This window comes from Artemia franciscana, chromosome 21 (genome assembly GCF_032884065.1).
Source record: "Artemia franciscana chromosome 21, ASM3288406v1, whole genome shotgun sequence".
In the NCBI taxonomy this organism is placed as follows: domain Eukaryota; kingdom Metazoa; phylum Arthropoda; class Branchiopoda; order Anostraca; family Artemiidae; genus Artemia; species Artemia franciscana.
In genome coordinates, this window is record NC_088883.1 from 2,936,510 (window position 1) to 2,954,170 (window position 17,661).

The 17,661-nt window shown below is 37.3% G+C and overlaps 1 protein-coding gene across 1 annotated transcript in view; it reads left to right on the plus strand.

Annotated features, from left to right (window-relative positions):
* The first annotated feature begins 342 nt into the window (after window positions 1-342).
* The window catches only part of LOC136040604 (small ribosomal subunit protein uS3-like), a 44,248-nt gene continuing 26,929 nt past the window's right edge, over window positions 343-17,661 (plus strand). The window contains exon 1 of the mRNA XM_065724861.1: window positions 343-500. Coding sequence (XP_065580933.1) covers window positions 462-500 — 39 coding nt within the window. The 5' untranslated portion in view covers window positions 343-461. The remainder of the gene's footprint in view (window positions 501-17,661) is intronic.

Genomic DNA, 17,661 nt, shown 5'->3' on the forward strand with positions numbered 1-17,661 from the left:
GCTCCTTTCTACAAAAATATATAATTTTGTATTTTTCCCAGGAGACAGAGCCGTATATGAAAGGGGGTGTTCCTTTCTCAACGTCCCGCTCTTTATGCTAAAGTTTTTATTGTTTTAAAAAGTAGAACTGTGACACAGAGTCAAACTTTTGTGCAAGGAGTGGGGCGTTAAAGAGGGGACAACCCCTTTCATATATCGAATAATTTCTGTTCATTTTAAGTTTTAATGTCGCTCCTTACTTTCAGTTGAAAAAACTTGTTTTTTTATTTAATATTTGGAAAGGCCAAACTCTCTTAGTTCACTTTCTTACAAACAAAACCCTAAAGCAAAAAAAAGTAGACTTGTCAGTCAACTTAGTGTTGTAAATCGAACGCAACTCCTGTTTAACAACACTGTACAAGTAAAATTCAAAATACTGCAGCAACAATAATTTAAGTTACAGAAAAATATAATTTCCAAAGATGAATCCACAAGCAACGCAGATTTCCAAGAAACGAAAGGTAATAAACCTATCAATAAAAGGAACTATTTCTCCATACTTTTTAATTGTGGGTCTTCAGCTAGTGGTCTTTACTATTGAAGGAACTAAGCTATGTTCACACTTATTCTTTGAACCTGTCAGGTAAGTCTTGAGACACATCTTGTTTAATTCTGCCTTATGGTTTAAAATTTTACTAAATTAAAAGGAATTGCATAATCAAAATCATACAAAAAGGAACTGTAAATTAAGGCACAATATTTTTTTGTCAAAATTCCAAGGGGCATAGACCTGTCTAGGCCAATTTCTAAGGCTTAGAAATCCAAAGAGGGTTGACCTAGTAGCTTGGCAACCAGTGAATATTTTGGTGTTCTTTTTCTATTTATGAACAAAGTATACATCGCCTCTCACTACTTGCCTTTTTATGCTCTTTCTAAATATGATAATCACTTGCTGCAAATGAATTTTACACCCACCCCTATATATAGATAGATAGTGTATTTTAGCCCACCATCAGAACAACAACATGGTAAAGTATAAAAAAAAAGAAAGAAGGTGACAAACAATACTTCAAAATTAAACAATTAGATTACATTCACTATATACATTCATAGCTTGTATATGACATGCAACAGCAGGAAATCATAAAGGTGCTCAAGGGAACCTTTTCTAGCATTAGTTTCCTGTTCTTGCACAGCTTCATGGGGATCTGGAATTTGATACTTATTCAAATGAAATGAGTTTCTCTCAAATAGCAGTATGTATATAAATAACTTCAAATATCTACAAAATGCAGACCTAACTTTTAGTCTCTCTGTTTCTGTGAACCATTCCCAAAGCAGGGAAAAGTTAAAGGACATGTGGTAATGCCACTGCTCTGTACATCCCTGCCAAAATTTGTTGATTGTAAGAATACTTCAGTGGGGCTAGTTTAGCATAGCTCACTTGCAGGTTAGACTCAAGGGTATCAAGGCAAAGAGTTCTTGTAGTTTTCTTATCTTGGCTGTACAGAAGGCCTAAATATTTGAGCCAAGAAGACAATGTGATAATACCACTATCTATGGATACAGTTGGTGCTGGTGCCTCTTGTTTTGCAGAGCTGAAAACCAGAAATTCAGTTTTCTGGCCATTAACTTGTAAACAAAACCAGATACAAGCTTGTCTAAGTTATCCTGCAGTACACTCAATGACAAACTCAACATAAGTAAATAATCAGCATATCTTATTAAACTCAAATCACAAGTATCAAATCTTAGTCTGCCAGAAATTTGTTTTGTAACCTTAGAAGTCAACATGTTAAATAATATTGGACTTAAGATGGAACCTTGTCAAAGTCCTCTCTTTAGTTTAACTGGCTCACTGAGTTTTTCAAGCCCAAGTTTCACTCTTATATAATTATTAGAGTACCAAAATGATAACATAGCTACTATATGGGCATTTACACTAGCATCCAGCAAGGTTTGGAACAAAGCAGATTGGATTACTGAATCAAATGCAGCAGAAATGTCAACACTACATATATGTACAGATAACTCAAGTGAATCAGCCTTGGCAAGAATGTGCTTCAGATGTCTATGGCCAAAAGCACAGCTGAGATGCTTTCCAAACCCAAACTGCCTGTAGTCTATCACATACTTCAATATAACTTCAAAAAGGACCAATTTTTCTAGCACCTTGCTCAATGTACTCAAGACAGTAATCAGCCTGTAGCCTCCACACTCATTTGTGTTTTTTCTTTTCTTCAGGATGTTTGTAACAACTCTGGTACAAAACAATTTGGGGATGGTGGCACTATCTATACACATCTGAAAAAGTAGACCAACTCAGGGTACAAATATATTTGCATATTATTTTGTATGGGGGTTAAGTTTAAACTTACCTCTCATTTGCATCAGAAATAAACTTTACCATAAATGGGGTTACTTTATACCACTTTTCATACATTTTAGTCTGTAAATCAGGATGTGTTATTTATAATAGATTAGCTAGCCAAAAGTAGCTTATCTAGAATTATACCAGAGAAAATTTGTCCTCTTTAAAGTCCATAAACAGCTTAAAATTCAATTTCTGAATAAAATTACTATCAAATTTTATTTATTTATTAATACCAAATACAGTAAGCTTTCAAGCTTGTCACACTAAACATAATACCAAATACTGACGCATGATTTACTGTGAAAATGTGTTTCTGCTAGTTTTGTTTTTGAATGTGTTTATATTATCTGTTGGAAATGTTTTAGATGGAAGGTCATTTCATGGCTTCCTTACCCTGCTGTAAAATGAATGTTGGCCTATTTTCCATTTTGAAAGTATATACAGAAAGAGCAAGGAAGAAAGGCCATCAAGTGTTTTGTTTGGTACAATTATAGCAAATTGTATAACTGGCTTTGTATAAAGTGTATATACCACTTGATGCCGTTTTTTATGCTCTTTATGATTACAATAATTGCTTCTACCTTAAATTTAAGCACTTTTTAACCTAACCTAAACTAACCTTATTATAAAAAAATTTAGCACTGAGAAAATGTAGTATTATTTTGTCAAAAATGGTGCAGAGAAAACATAGTATTATTTTGTTGGAAACAATGAATAACTTTTACTTTAATTGAAAATTTGTCATTTTTAAGAGCTTAAAAAGTGCTTAAATTTGAATTTGTAGTAGAAGTGAATATTATGTTCATAAAGAACATAAAAAAAGGCATCAGTGGTATGTTTGCTTTATTGGTAAGTCAGTTAATGAACTGGGATAATTTTTTTAAAATTTGTCATTTTTAAGAGCTGAAAAAGTGCTTAAATCTCAATTTAAGGTAGAAGCAATTATTATATTCACAAAGAACATAAAAAAGGCATCAAGTGGTATATTCACTTTATACAAAAGCCAGTTATACAATTTGCTGTAATTTTACCTTTTGTTCACCCAATTCATCACTCAGTGATGGAAAGATAGTCATATTTACATATTTTTGTCATACAGTAACACATAAGTGACCATTACTAGAAATGAGTTAATAAATACTACCTTAAATTACAGCTAGGAGCAACCTAAGGATTTCTCCTTGTAAAGCTCCCTAATGATGACGTGAGTTGTATCAAAGTTCGTTAGTGACCAGGTGCTGCTCCATGTTCAATAGCATCTCAATTGAGTTTACACTCTCTAGAGGACCATTCAGCATCTATCCTTCATTTGAAAACATGAATGGATTCAGCAGTAACAGTTTCATTTGATAGTTTGTTCCAACTGTTGACAAAGCACAATGAAAAGAATTGAGTGCAGACTCAAGATATAGTAGACTGCTGCTTGATAAGTTTCAGGTGTGACCTCTAGTTCTTGATTAGTACCAACAGTAGGGAATAATACCAGGAGAGTATTAGCCCTTAATACCTTGTAGGCTAAAATGACATTCCCTCTGTTTTTCTTGTAAACAAGTGTTGGGAGATTTGGCTTTGATAAATTTGTTAAAATAAACATGGAAGCTCATCATCTTTAGGACTTACTTACAGGATCCAGTGTCTGTAGGGAAAACTTCCCTGTCAGACACTCGAGATGCATGGTTAGCTTCCTGTTTTTTTTTTATTGAAGTTCAAAGTCTTGGTCTAGCAGTCATGTGAATATAAATTTTCTCTCCAGTATTGATCAAGTCCATTTTTGAAGCAATTTAGGGTCTTGGCTTTCAAAACTGTTTCAGGGAGGGAGTTCCAATTGTCAATTGCTCTGATGCTCCAAAAATTTGCTCTGTTCTGAGTCACTGGTTTGAAAACCTTATATGGATGACCTCTTGTAGTTTTAACTTTAGTTGGCTGAAAGTAAATTTTCAAAGCTAATTTTCTCCAGGTTGTTCTTTGCCTTGTAAATTTGCATCTAATCTCTACATTGATGCCTTTATTTTAGAGAGGGTAGCTCCAGTAGGCATATTCTGTCTTTATAGCTCAAATCTTTTGAGTCCTGGGAGAAGCTTTGTTGCTTTTCTTTGTACTTTCTCAAGTTCAGCAGAGTCTTTTATAGTTGGGGCCCTAGATGATATTTCCATGCTCAATGGTTGGTCTGACAAGTCCTTTGTAGAGTTTGGTGAAAGTGTGGTTATCAAGATGTTTGAAGCTTTGTTTAATTAAACCAACTAATTGAGTAGCTTTGGCAACTATTACAATGTCAAGATCTCGTTCAGAGTCTACAAGCTCAAAGTATTGTTGATCCTGTTTTGTCTACCATTGTATGCTTTGGTTCTGGAAAATCTTTCTTCTTTCCTATACATGGGACTTTGATTTGATAGGGTTAAAATTCAAACCAAGATCTTGGAATTTTTTTGTTAGCTTGTTGATATCTTCCTGCAGTAATGAGATGTCTGTATAGCCTGTTACTTTTCTTTACAGCTCGGTATCATCTGCATATATTTTTGTCGTGCTTGCAATACCAGTACTTATACTGTTTATGAAACGAATGAAGAGAAGTGGTCCAAGGTCACTTCCCTGAATTACTCCACTGGTCACATTAGAATATTCTGAGAGGGTATCACCTACTCTGACTTTTTGGACTCTATTTCTGAGAAATGATTCAATCCATGTTAATATTTGTTTGGGGAGGTTGAAGTCTTGAAGCTTCTAGATAACGTCAGTATGTGGGACATTCCCAGAGGCTTTTTTAATGTTGAAGAGGACTGCTGGAATTCCACGACCTTTTCAATGCCTTTTGTCCAGTTGTATAGAGTTTCTAGCAGCTGAGTAGTACAGCTTCTGTTGGTAAGGAATCCATATTGATTAGGGTTTATGAGGTCCTTTTGTAGAGTATGAGAGAGTATTCTGTCTCTTAGGCATCTTTCCATAAGTTTCCATACCAGTGAAGTAAGACACACTGGTCAGTAGTTTTCTGCCTTTGATTTTTCTCCTTTTTTGTAAATTGGAACAACGGTTGCTTCTAACTACCAGCGTGGCAGCTTCCTTTTGTCAACAGAGCACTGGAAGATTTTTAGGAGAGGTTCAACAAGGTACTCAGAACAATCCTTTAGCCAAATTGCTTCAATACCACCTGGGCCTTTAGATTTATCTGTTTTTAGTTGTTTTTTTTTAGCTGGTTTCTCAATTCTTCTTTTGTAAGTTTGAGGCCTGTTGCTCTTGTTGTTTGTCTTGGGCCCTGGTTTTCTTTTGCTGGTTTAAACACAAAGCCAAAGAAGAAGTTGAGACTGTTTTTTTCAGATGGGGGGATAGCTGTTGAGCCATCTTTATTGATTGAAATTGGGATCTCTCTTAATGAAAGTCTGGGATTTATGTGCTTCCAAAAATTTTTAGGAGCTGACTTTGCTTCCAATGCAATCTTTTTTTCATGTTCTTTCTCTGCCTGTCTTGTTGCATCTCAAACTTTATTTCATACTCTGTTGTAATCCCTTCTCATGGCTTCAGTTTAGAGTTTTCTCTATCTTCTGCACTTTCTGCTTTTTATGTTTATCAGGTGCTTTAATTTACAGACTAGATGGGTAGGGTTTGGGGCTGTGGATATTGTCTTTTTGTTGTACAGATTTGGGCACTGCAGATCATGATATGTCTAAACAATTCAAATTTCTTGTCACAGTTCTCTCCCATTTGAAGACAGGACCAGTCAACAAGACAGATTGTCTAGCCTTTCATTTTCTTTTTGGCTATGGTAGTGAGATTTTCTATGATTTAAACTCAGGTTGGTGAGTAAAGTGACACGGTCACTTTATCCAAGTGGGGGGCAGAGTACTAATATGATTCACAGTTTCAGGGCTGTATGTTGTAACCAGATCTAGAATGTTTTTTTTTTGCATCATAAGCTGTGTGAGGTAATGGTCTTTCAGAATGACAGTAAACTTGTGGTTTGGTGATTGATTTGAATGCCATTTTTTTCTGGGAAGTTGAAGTATCTAAAAATGTACATGGAGGTATTGGCTTTAGCTATGTTTGTTATGGTTGTCCCCAAAAACTGAAGTGACTCAAGTTTTTCAATTAATGATTGTGATGGTAACCTATACACGCAACCAATAATTGCAGAGGACGAGGTAAGTTTTATCTGGAAAAACATAGTTTCAAGTCCTGTTTTGCTGTGCTCCTGTGTTGGAAGAATTGGCTGACACCCAAGACCTTCTTGAAGAATCCTGGCATGCATGTTTGCATCTGTGTTTATTGGAGTGTCATGTTATATGCTTGCTTTGCTTATGCTTGCCTTTTAGTTTGATTATGCTTGCCTTTTTGTTATAGGTGCTTGGGTTTCAATATACCATTAAATTCAACTGAAGATTTTGCATGGTGTCAGAAGTGGGATAGTAAGCATGGACAGTACACCACATCTATCCATTGATTGGTCATCTCCCAACCTCAGATCAGCCTGGAAAAGGTTCAGACAACACTGTGAGCTAATGTTCTCAGGACCATTGGAAGGAAAATCTCAAGCTGTCAAATGCTCTTACTTGATGATATGGGTGGGAGAAAAAGGGAGAGATATCTTCAGTAGGGTGGTGCTTATATGGTGAAATTTTTATTTTTTTAGGTCTTACCCCTGACAATTTTTCATTTCCATGTGAAAACACTACTAGGTAACTATGAGCCTTTTTGAATAATATTTAAAGGTAGCTCAATGGCCTAAAAGATTCCAATGCAGATACCATTATTTAAAACGGATCATATTTAATGTAGAAGTCCATTTACTTAAAACAATTTAATTAATGCAGATAAAATTATTCAGTATTATAGAAGTAATTGTCTGCAACTTTATTTACATCATAATAATGATACTATTTTCTTTAATTTCACGTCTATGTTAATTAATTATCTGTTGTGATATCGAAAATGTGATGCAAATAATATAAAGATTGTCAAACTTTTTATCAATACTATAGGCCTAATAATTTAATAGTAATAATGAGGGTAATACTGTAGAAATGCTGATTAACACTGAAAAAATAGTTTAAGTTGGTCAGTATAGTTAGTAGTTACAAATTAAGTTAAGTGAATTGCATATTGCACAATGAATTAGATGCAGAATGAAGAAGTCAGATGTCGATTGTCGACAGTGTTTCCTTTTTGCTGTCAGGATATAACTTTCGATGAGTTTGGACCACTTGTAGTAGAAACTACAACCGACTTTCGTCTTTGGTAATGTTTCCTATTAGCTTCTGAGCAAGAGCCATCACCCTTTTGGCATGATCATTAACAACACTTTTTGACAAAACTGTCCCTGCTGCATGGATGTAGTCGTCTTGTTCTGCCCACGTGCCTGGGTCTATGTCAAGAAAATTATGCAGAAAACCCATTGTGTGAAACAGGGCCATGGACTTTGTTGAGAAAAATGTTTCAGATTTCTTTCCTTTGAATGTTTTTAAGTCAACAGATATTTTCTTTGTATGTTCATTCACGGGCTGTTCTTATTCAACGAGTTTTATTGCTTCCACCATTTGTTTCTTTGTGTCATAATCTATGGAATCATCAAAAAACCCCAGAGCTACTGTTTCTGGAGATAGATACCATAAATGGTTGGCCATCTTCATGGACGTCACTCTGGAAATTTCTGAATTGATTGCCGAATAGTCTAACAGTAATAATAATAATTGATAATCATGATATGGTACACTAGCTGGTTTCAGAGCTGTCATCCACGCTCTTAGATAAACACGTGCTGCAAAGATACACACATCTTGCAACCCCTTCTTTCTTTCTCAAGCGAAACTGCTCTCTGAACATACAGATTTTCAGACTGTAGATGACCTTTGCCACCCACCGTGCATGGTGTGTAGCCCCAGGTGCCATGAATTGAATTCCTCTCTCAGGAACCGAGCCCAGAAAGATTATAACTAGCTCCAAAAATTCTTCATTATCATTCCTTGGTTGACTCTCCAAGGTAACCCGTAGCAAACTCAGTGGTACTGTCCTTGATATCTTGAACTGACATAGATACAGCATTGCTTGACATTCCTGTTTCAAACCTGGATTGTTAAACAAACATCCAGTATGGTTGAAAACCAGTGAATATTTGAACTTGAGGAGCAGATGTTGATCCAAGACAAACTTCAAATGCAGCACCAATGAACAGCTCCATGACGTGATGCCTGCATGCAAGGGACAAACGCTCCTTACCAATCTTCTGTTCCAATAGAACACAAGTTCCAGCCAGTCGGCCAGTGTTGGAGCTGGTTGTGTCAAAGCACATTGCACGGATGTTTTCTGTGATGCACCAGTCTTCTATTGCAGAGTATACAGCTGGTGCTTGGGCTTCACCTGTACCACTGGTCAGTTTTGCAACCGTCAATAACTGGAAGACACCTTTTCCTGAAACTATGATGGGTTGCTCAACTTGCTCCTTGCTTGTTAAGTAAGCAATGAGCTTGCCATTCCAGTGAATTACTAGTGGTATGTTATCTTGAAACTTGGCTTTCAAGGCGGCTGACTGTACGGACTGGTGTTTCATTCTTAATCGATGAATTGAGTCACAATTAAGAGTAAAATCTGTGATATTATGCCCCAAACTTTTGGCAGTTTCACTAATGATGAACATTGCTTTACGGTCAGACATTTTGATTCTGTCTAATGTTGTTGCGAGTTCTGGAGGTATAACTGCTTTTCTACCTCTCTGTATTTTTTCTTGTGTTGGTCCTGCCTTGCAGCTCACGGTATCATCATCACCATTGTCTGTATCTTCTTCATCACTGCTAGATGACAATATCATCTCCTTCATTTTGCTGTCATTTTGCCCCTTTTCTCTTTCTTCACTTGTCTGTTGTCTCACTAATGTCTTTTCTAGCCTTTTTACAACTTGTTTCTCCTTTCCGGCTAATTTTTCATCCCTACCAACCATTGCTCCCTTTCCACCTTTTTCTCTTTGAGCCAATAAAAACTTTATTTTCTGGTATTTTCATTATGTTCATAGCATTTGTGCGAGCAATGTCAAAAAGGTTGTCCAGCTTACAGAGAAACTCTGCTTCTCTTGATTGCTGTGTAACTGACTACCTTTGTTCTTTTTCAATAAGCGCAATTCTTCAAATAACTTCTCTAGTTTAGTTCGACAATTCTGCACATCTCTAGTTGGAATTCTGGCTTTATGCCAAAATGTAGCTATTTCCTTGACAGTTGAAGTTGAAGATTGTCTAACTGTTTCACCCTTTTCCAGGTGGTTATGTAGAAATAGACCAAGTGCCATATGTATGGATGGTAATTTACTTCCATTTAGTTCAGTCACAGTGCTACCAAGAAGATATAATCCCGTCTGAGACCTGGTTGATGACGTCATTGCATCATTTGGCATCTGTGATAGAACAATCATATTTGTAAACAGCATGTCAATGACAATGGCACATCAAAATATGTAATTTAATAAAATGAAAAGTATGCAACACGTACCAGAATTCTGATGATAAGAGCTTTTTTAAAAACAGTATATAGACTAATAAAATGTAAAAAATGTTAATTATTTTTCCTAATTTAAATAACATGTATGCTATTGCAAAGAATATTAAACTAGTTTGAATTTCTTCAGTTAAATAAGTAAGACTGAACTAGGCTAATAATTATTGCTTACATTGGAAGATAAACATAAATTGTGTTTTTAAACAATATGTGAAACGATTGTATTTTGGTATTCAAAATGTCATTGAGCTACCCCTAAATATTCAAATATAAGGATGAAATTTTGCATGGTGTATTATTTTATTTAGCTGAACAAAATTAAGGGGTAAGAAGGTGATATTTTTAATTTTGAAAAGCAAGCTCCACCCTAATCTTCAGTACATGGGTACTAACAGCAGAAGAGACAAACAAGAGAAGCATCTGCCTTGATAAATTTAGAGCCCATGTTGAACCCATTTCAAACCCAATAGTCACAAGATTTACCTTCCATAAGCGAGACCAAGGAAATGAAAACGTTGAATAATATGTGACTGAACTCAAATTGATCGCGAAAGATTGTGAATTTGGCAGCAGCAGTGACGACATGATTCGAGATAGACTGGTTTTCGGAGTAAAAAATAGCAGAACCCAAGAAAAATTGTTGAGTGAGGGCAGAGCATTGGCTCTTGCCAGAGCCATAGACATTTGCTGTGCCATTGAATCAGTGCAGGAAACCTAAGCATAGATATCAGCAGCCAAACAACATCCATCACTAGTGATGAAACAAGAAATAGACACTCTGAAGCGAAATCAAAACAACCAAGATTACTACTTCTGTGGAGCACCAAACTACTCAAGAAATGAGAAATGCCCAGCCAGGGGAAAAATTTGTTCAAAGTGCAACAAATTGAACCACTTTGCCAAAGTGTGCAAAAGCAAAGTGATAAATGAGATCAGCCAACAAGAGGCAGAAGCCACTGCAAGCGAATTTATGATAGACACTGTGAACAGTCTTCAAACACAACATCTGGATGGACCCAATGCCATTATCAGAGTTGTGGACCAGAACCTTAACTTGGTCTTTAAGATTGACACCAGAACTGAAGCAAATGTGCTCCCAACCATTGATTACAGGGGTATGGTCCCACAACTTCAACCGACCAGAGATGCACTTACAAGCTACACAGGAGAGAAACTGGAAGTCATGGGCATCATACAGCTCAGAATCAGCTACAAAAATCATGAGAAGCAGAAACATCCATTCTATGTGGTGAATACTGATCGCAAGCCTATCCAGAGCAGGAAGACAAGTCAAGACATGAAAGTGATCAAATTCATTCTCAACTTCACCCATGATAGCCCAGCTCCCATGATGAGAAATGAAACAGCCAAAATACAAGACGAATACAAAGACGTTTTTGAAGGAGTAGGAAAACTTCCAGGGAAGTGCAAGATCCACCTGAAAGAAGGTGCAGTGCCTACAGTACAACCCCAAAAAGGGCCCCCTTTGCCCTTCAAGAAAACTCAAGGAGGAATTGGACCGCCTTGAGTCGAGGGGCATTATTGAGAAAGCATCAAGGCCCACTGAATGGGCAAACTCAATAGTAGTAGACGAGAAGCCAAATGGATCCCTCAGAATATGCTTAGACCCTGTTGATCTTAATAAGTGGGTACAACGACCTCACTACCCAATACCATCGTTTGACAATGTAGCATCCAAATGTTCAGGAACCAACAGGTTCTTCAAGTTAGATGCCAGAAATGGATATTGGTCCATGGAACTAGGTGATGAGTCATCAGTCATAACCACATTCAGTACATCCTTTGGCAGGTACAGATGGAAACGATACCCATTCGGAATAAAGTCAGGACAGGGCGAGTTCCAAAGAAAAATGGAGGAAGTTTTTGAAGGCTTGGATATAGGTCTTATCATTGATGACATCGCTGGAATTACAAAGGATGAAGAAGACCATGATGCTAAGCTGAGAATAGTCTTGTAGCGAGTCAGAGAAAAAGGGGTCAGGTTCAACCAAGAAAAGTGCATTATTGATGCAGAAAGTACCCCCTACTTTGAGTACTTACCCACCACCGAAGGAATCAAAGCAGACCCACAGAAAACAAAGGCGATTACCAACATGCCAGCACCAGAATCACACGAACAGCTACAGGTGTTACTCGGTATGTACAACTATCTAGCCAGTTGCATTCCAGAGCTAAGATTTCTTTTCAAGCTTGACTGTACTTAATTTAATTGCAAGTTGCTTATGACATACTTTGTCAAAAGCTTCAGAAAAGTCAAGCAGAATCATGTGAGCAGGTGCCCCAATATGAAGCAACTTGGTGATTTGATCATATGATTCAAGGAGATTGGTGTCAACAGATCTTCCTGAACAAAAGCTATGTTGTGAACCGTGTAACACATATTATGCTTTCAAGAACCTTAACAACTGCTAATGTCATGCTAATGGGTTGACAATTTTCAGCAAGGTTCTAATGCCATTGTATTATTTGAGTAGAATTCTCAGCCATATCAATGTTGTTGTTTTTTTCTAAATTTAGGAAATGTATTTGCAGATTTTTGAAACCTCTTGGAGTTGGGCAAAGTTCTGAAGCAGAAAATCCTTTTTTCTACATAATTTAAATAGAAGATCCATTTTACAAAAAGATTTTTTAAGGTCATTAAAGCTCAGTGCCCTCTGGATGTAGGTACTTCTAAGTACCTTCTCAAGACATACTTTAGTCAGTAGATCTGTCTCTGAAAGTTCCAACTTCCTAACCTAACTACATTCCATGACAGCAAAAAGTAGCTTGTCTTGAATTTTACCTAAAACCCTTCACTCACCTAGAATAACTTTCTATTGGAATTTGCTGACTGAACAGTAATAATTCCTTCCACCAATGCCTTCACATTTGGAATATATCATGATTGACAGATGTAACAATGGAAGACAGAGTGGGATGCAGCCAATTCAGAATTGTTATGCTAGACAAGTCTGTAAAAAAACAACTTGCTGTCCCACAAAAACACATTGTTTGTAAATATATATTGCAAATCTGTTCAATAAAGACCAGATTGTTTCAGTCTGATGGCTGTGTTTGTTTATTTCAAATGGAATTTTGGTCTAAAAGAATGATTTAAAAACATGGATGAAAATCATATGAAAGATGTTTATGTGATTGAGACTTGCTGTATATTATAAAGTAAGAGTTTCATCACTTGTAATTTTAGTTGTGTAGATAGCTTAGGACAATATCTGGAACAATTAGGGGATGGGAATGAACTGTCTCAAGCACAACTATAAAAATCAAAAAGAACACAAACAACCACTCAAACATGGTATCCTGTAGTAAAAAAAAACATAATAATTAAAATATCATCAACACTAAAAAAAATGTCAATTATTACAAACTTATCAAAATGCATGAGCTACACCTTATTAATGCAGGGCTCTCATGTCATTGATAAAGTTAATAAAGTTTTTATGGCACTTGGTATTAACCAAGTGACATATAGCAATCGCCAATTCTGTCGGTCTGTCTGTTGGTCCCGGTTTTGCTACTTTAAGCACTTCCAGATAAGCTAGGACGATGAAACTTGGCAAGCGTATCAGGGACCGGACCAGATTAAATTAGAAATAGTCGTTTTCCCGATTTGACCATCTGGGGGCGGAGTGGGGGCCCGGTTAATTCGCAAAAAATAGAAAAAATGAAGTATTTTTAAGTTATGAGCGGGTGATTGGATCTTAATGAAATTTGATGTTTGGAATGATATTGTTTCTCAGAGCTCTTATTTTAAATCCCGGCCGGATCTGATGACATTGGGGGGAGTTGGAGGGGGGAAACCTAAAGTCCCGGTTTTGCTACTTTAGGCACTTCCAGGTAAGCTAGAACGATGAAATTTGGCAAGCGTATCAGGGACCGGACCAGATTAAATTAGAAATAGTCGTTTTCTCGATTTGACCATCTGGGGGGGGGAGTGGGGGCCGGTTAATTCGGAAAAAATAGAAAAAATGAAGTATTTTTAAGTTATGAGCGGGTGATTGAATCTTAATGAAATTTGATGTTTGGAATGATATTTTATCTCAGAGCTCTTATTTTAAATCCCGACCGGGTCTGATGACATTGGGGGGAGTTGGAGGGGGGGAAACCTAAAATCTTGGAAAACACTTAGAGTGGAGGGATCGGGATGAAAATTGATGGGAAAAATAAGCGCAAGTCCCAGATACATGATTGACATAATCGGAACTGATTCGCTCTCTTTGGGGTAGTTGAGGGGGGGAGCAATTCTTAAAAATTAGAAAAATGAGGTATTTTCAACTTACGAACGGGTGATCCGATCTCAATGAAATTTGATGTTTAGAAGGATATCGTGTCTTAGACCTCTTATTTTAAATCCCGACCGAATCTGGTGATGGGGGTGGGGAGTTGGGAGGGGGAAACCTAAAACTTGGAGAACGGATCCGCTCTCTTTGGAGTATTTGGGGGGGGGGGGTATTTTTGAAAAATAAAAAAAAATGAGGTATTTTTAACTTACGAACGGGTGATCGGATCTAAATGAAATTTGGTATTTAGAAGGATATCGTGGCTCAGAGCTCTTATTTTAAACCCGACCGGATCTGGTGACATTGGGGGGGGGGGAACCTAAAACTTGGAAAACACTTAGAGTGGAGGGATCGGGATGAAACTTGGTGGAAAAAAACACGAGTCCTAGATACTTGATTGACATAACCAGAACGGATCCGCTCTCTTTGGGGTAGTTGGGGGGGGGGGTTAATTCTGAAAAATTAGAAAAAAGGAGGTATTTTTAACTTACGAACGGGTGATTGGATCTCCATGAAATTTGATATCTAGAAGGATGTCGTGTCTCAAAGCTCTTATTTTAAATCCTGACCAGATCTGGTGACATTGGGGGAAGTTTGGGGTGGGGAAACCTAAAATGATGGGAAACGCTTAGATTGGAGGGATTGGGATGAAACTTATTTGGAAAAATAAGCAGAATTCTTGCATACGTGATTTACATAATTGGAACGGATCCGCTCAATTGCGGGGGAGGGGTAATTCTGAAAAATAAGAAAAAATGACGTATTTTTAGCTTACGAAGGAGTGATCGGATCTTCATGAAACTTCATATTTAGAAGGATCTCGTAACTCAGATCGCTTATTTTAAATCTCAACCGGATCCAGCGTAATTGGAGGGGGGGCAGTTGAGGGGAACCAGAAATCTTAGAAAATACTTAAGAGGTGAGAGCAGGATGAAACTGGATGGGAAGAATCAAAACCTGTCTAAGATACGTGACTGACATAACTGGACCGGATCTGCTCTCTTTGGTGGAGTTGGGGGGGGGGGAATTTCGAAAATTGAGGCATTAGTAACTTACGAAAGGGTGACCAGATCTTAATCAAATTTGATATTTAGAAGGATCTTGCGCTTTAAAGCTCTAATTTTAAATTCCGACCAGATCCTGTGACATTCGGGGGAGTTGGAGGGGGAAACCAGAATTCTTGGAAAACGTGAAAATTGGGGTATTTTTATTTTACGAACAGGTGATCGGATGGTAATGAAATTTGATATTTAGAAGGAATTCATGTCTCAGAGCTCTTATTTCAAATCCCGACCAGATCTTTTGACATTGGGGGGAGTTGGAGTTGGAAATCTTGGAAAAACACTTGGAGTGTAGGAATCGGGATGAAGCTTGGTGGATAGAATAAACAAATGTCCTTGATACGTGATTGACTGAACCATACTGGATTTGCTCTCTTTGGGGGAGTTGAGGGGAGGGGTTCAGTGATTTGGCGAGTTTGGTGCTTCTGGACGTGCTAAGACGATGAAAATTGGTAGGCGTAACAGGGAGCTGCACAATTTGTCTTGATAAAGTCGATTTCCCAGATTCGACCATCTGGGGGGCAAAAGGGAGAGGAAAAATTAGAAAAAATTGGGTATTTATAACTTACGAGTGGGTGATCGGATCTTAATGAATTTTGATATTTAGAAGGACTTTGTGACTCAGAGCTCTTATTTTAAATCTTGACCGGCATTAAGCCTCTTATTTTCCTTTTTAAATCAATCTATTGATTCATGGAATTTTGCTAGAGCTCATACCATATGATCTCTTGGCTCTTAGCTCTTCTCGCCTCGTCACAAGTGCCATTTGAGCTCTTAGCTCTTGTTTTTTATGAAATTACACACCAATAATGTTTGTCCTGCTCACACTGGAATTTCACCTTTTTGACTTTAATGCAATTTTCTATCGCAAGTAACTGATTAACCAGGCATGGAGCTGAAAAAATCATCTTCATAAGCATTTTTGCCCTTTTAATAAGTAAGGCTTATATGAAGATATTATTTTGGTGTAACCCTTATTCTTTTACTAAGCAAATTGAACAAGTATACAATATTGTATTTGTAGACAATTATTTGTGAGTGGTTTATGTGAAATGTTTCACAAGTCTTCTGCTTTTGGCTGAGCTTTGCAGACTTTCGTGTAAAAGTTAAATAAAGTTCAAATTTTTTCTAACAGCAATAAAGTCAACAAAGTTATGCCAGGAAAATGCCATAAGGGGGTTTACAGCTTAACTTGCACCAAAAAGAGAAAATGCTTGTATTATTGCGTCTGATAGTTTTTTATTTTGGCAATCACCAGCCATATCTATTTTTTATAGAATGATATGGAATTGCTTTTGAAATAGGAAGATTTTTCCATATTTTTGCCTATTTTCAATTTATTTTGCAATTCTGAAAAATTAGAAAAAATGAGGTATTTTTAACTTACGAACGGGTGATCGGATCTCAATGAAATTTGATATTTAGAAGGATATCGTGTCTCAAAGCTCTTATTTCAAATCCCGACTGGATCTGGTTACATTGGGGGGAGTTTGAGGTGGGGGAACCTAAAATCATGGAAAATGCTTAGATTGGAGGGATCGGGATGAAACTTGGTGGGAAAAATAAGCCGAAGTCTTAGATACGTGATTTACATAATTGGAACGGATCCGCTCTATTGGGGAGGGGGGGGGGTTAATTCTGAAAAATTAGAAAAAATTACGTATTTTTAACTTACGAAGGAGTGATCGGATCTTCATGAAATTTCATTTTTAGAAGGACCTCGTAACTCAGATCTTTTATTTTAAATCTCAACCGGATCCACCGTAATTGGGGGGGGGGACCGGAAATCTTAGAAAATACTTAAAGCGATGAGATCTGGATGAAACTGGATGGGAAGAATAAAAACCTGTCTAATATACGTGACTGGCATAATCAGACCGGATCTGCTCTCTTTGGTGGAGTTGGGGGGGGGGGGTAATTTTGAAAATTGAGGTATTTGTAACTTACGAAAGGGTGACCAGATCTTAATGAAATTTGATATTTAGAAGGATCTTGTGCTTTAAAGCTCTAATTATAAATTCCGACCAGATCCTGTGACAGTGGGCGGAGTTGGAGGGGGAAACCGGAATTCTTAGAAAACATGAAAATTTGGGTATTTTTATCTTACGAATAGGCGATCGGATCTTAATGAAACTTAATATTTAGAAGGAATTCATGTCTCAGAGCTCTTATTTCAAATCCTGACCAGATCTTTTGACTTTGGGGGAGTTGGAGGGGGGAAATCTGGGAAAACACTTGGAGTGGAGGAATCGGGATGAAGCTTGGTGGATAGAATATGCAGATGTCCATGGTACGTGATTGACGTAACCGTACAGGATTCGCTCTTTTTGGGGGAGGGGTTCAGTGATTTGGCGAGTTTGGTGCTTCTAGACGTGCTAGGACGATGAAAATTGGAAGGCGTGTCAGGGAGCTGCACAAATTGACTTGATAAAGTCGTTTTCCCAGATTCGACCATCTGGGGGGCTAAAGGGAGAGG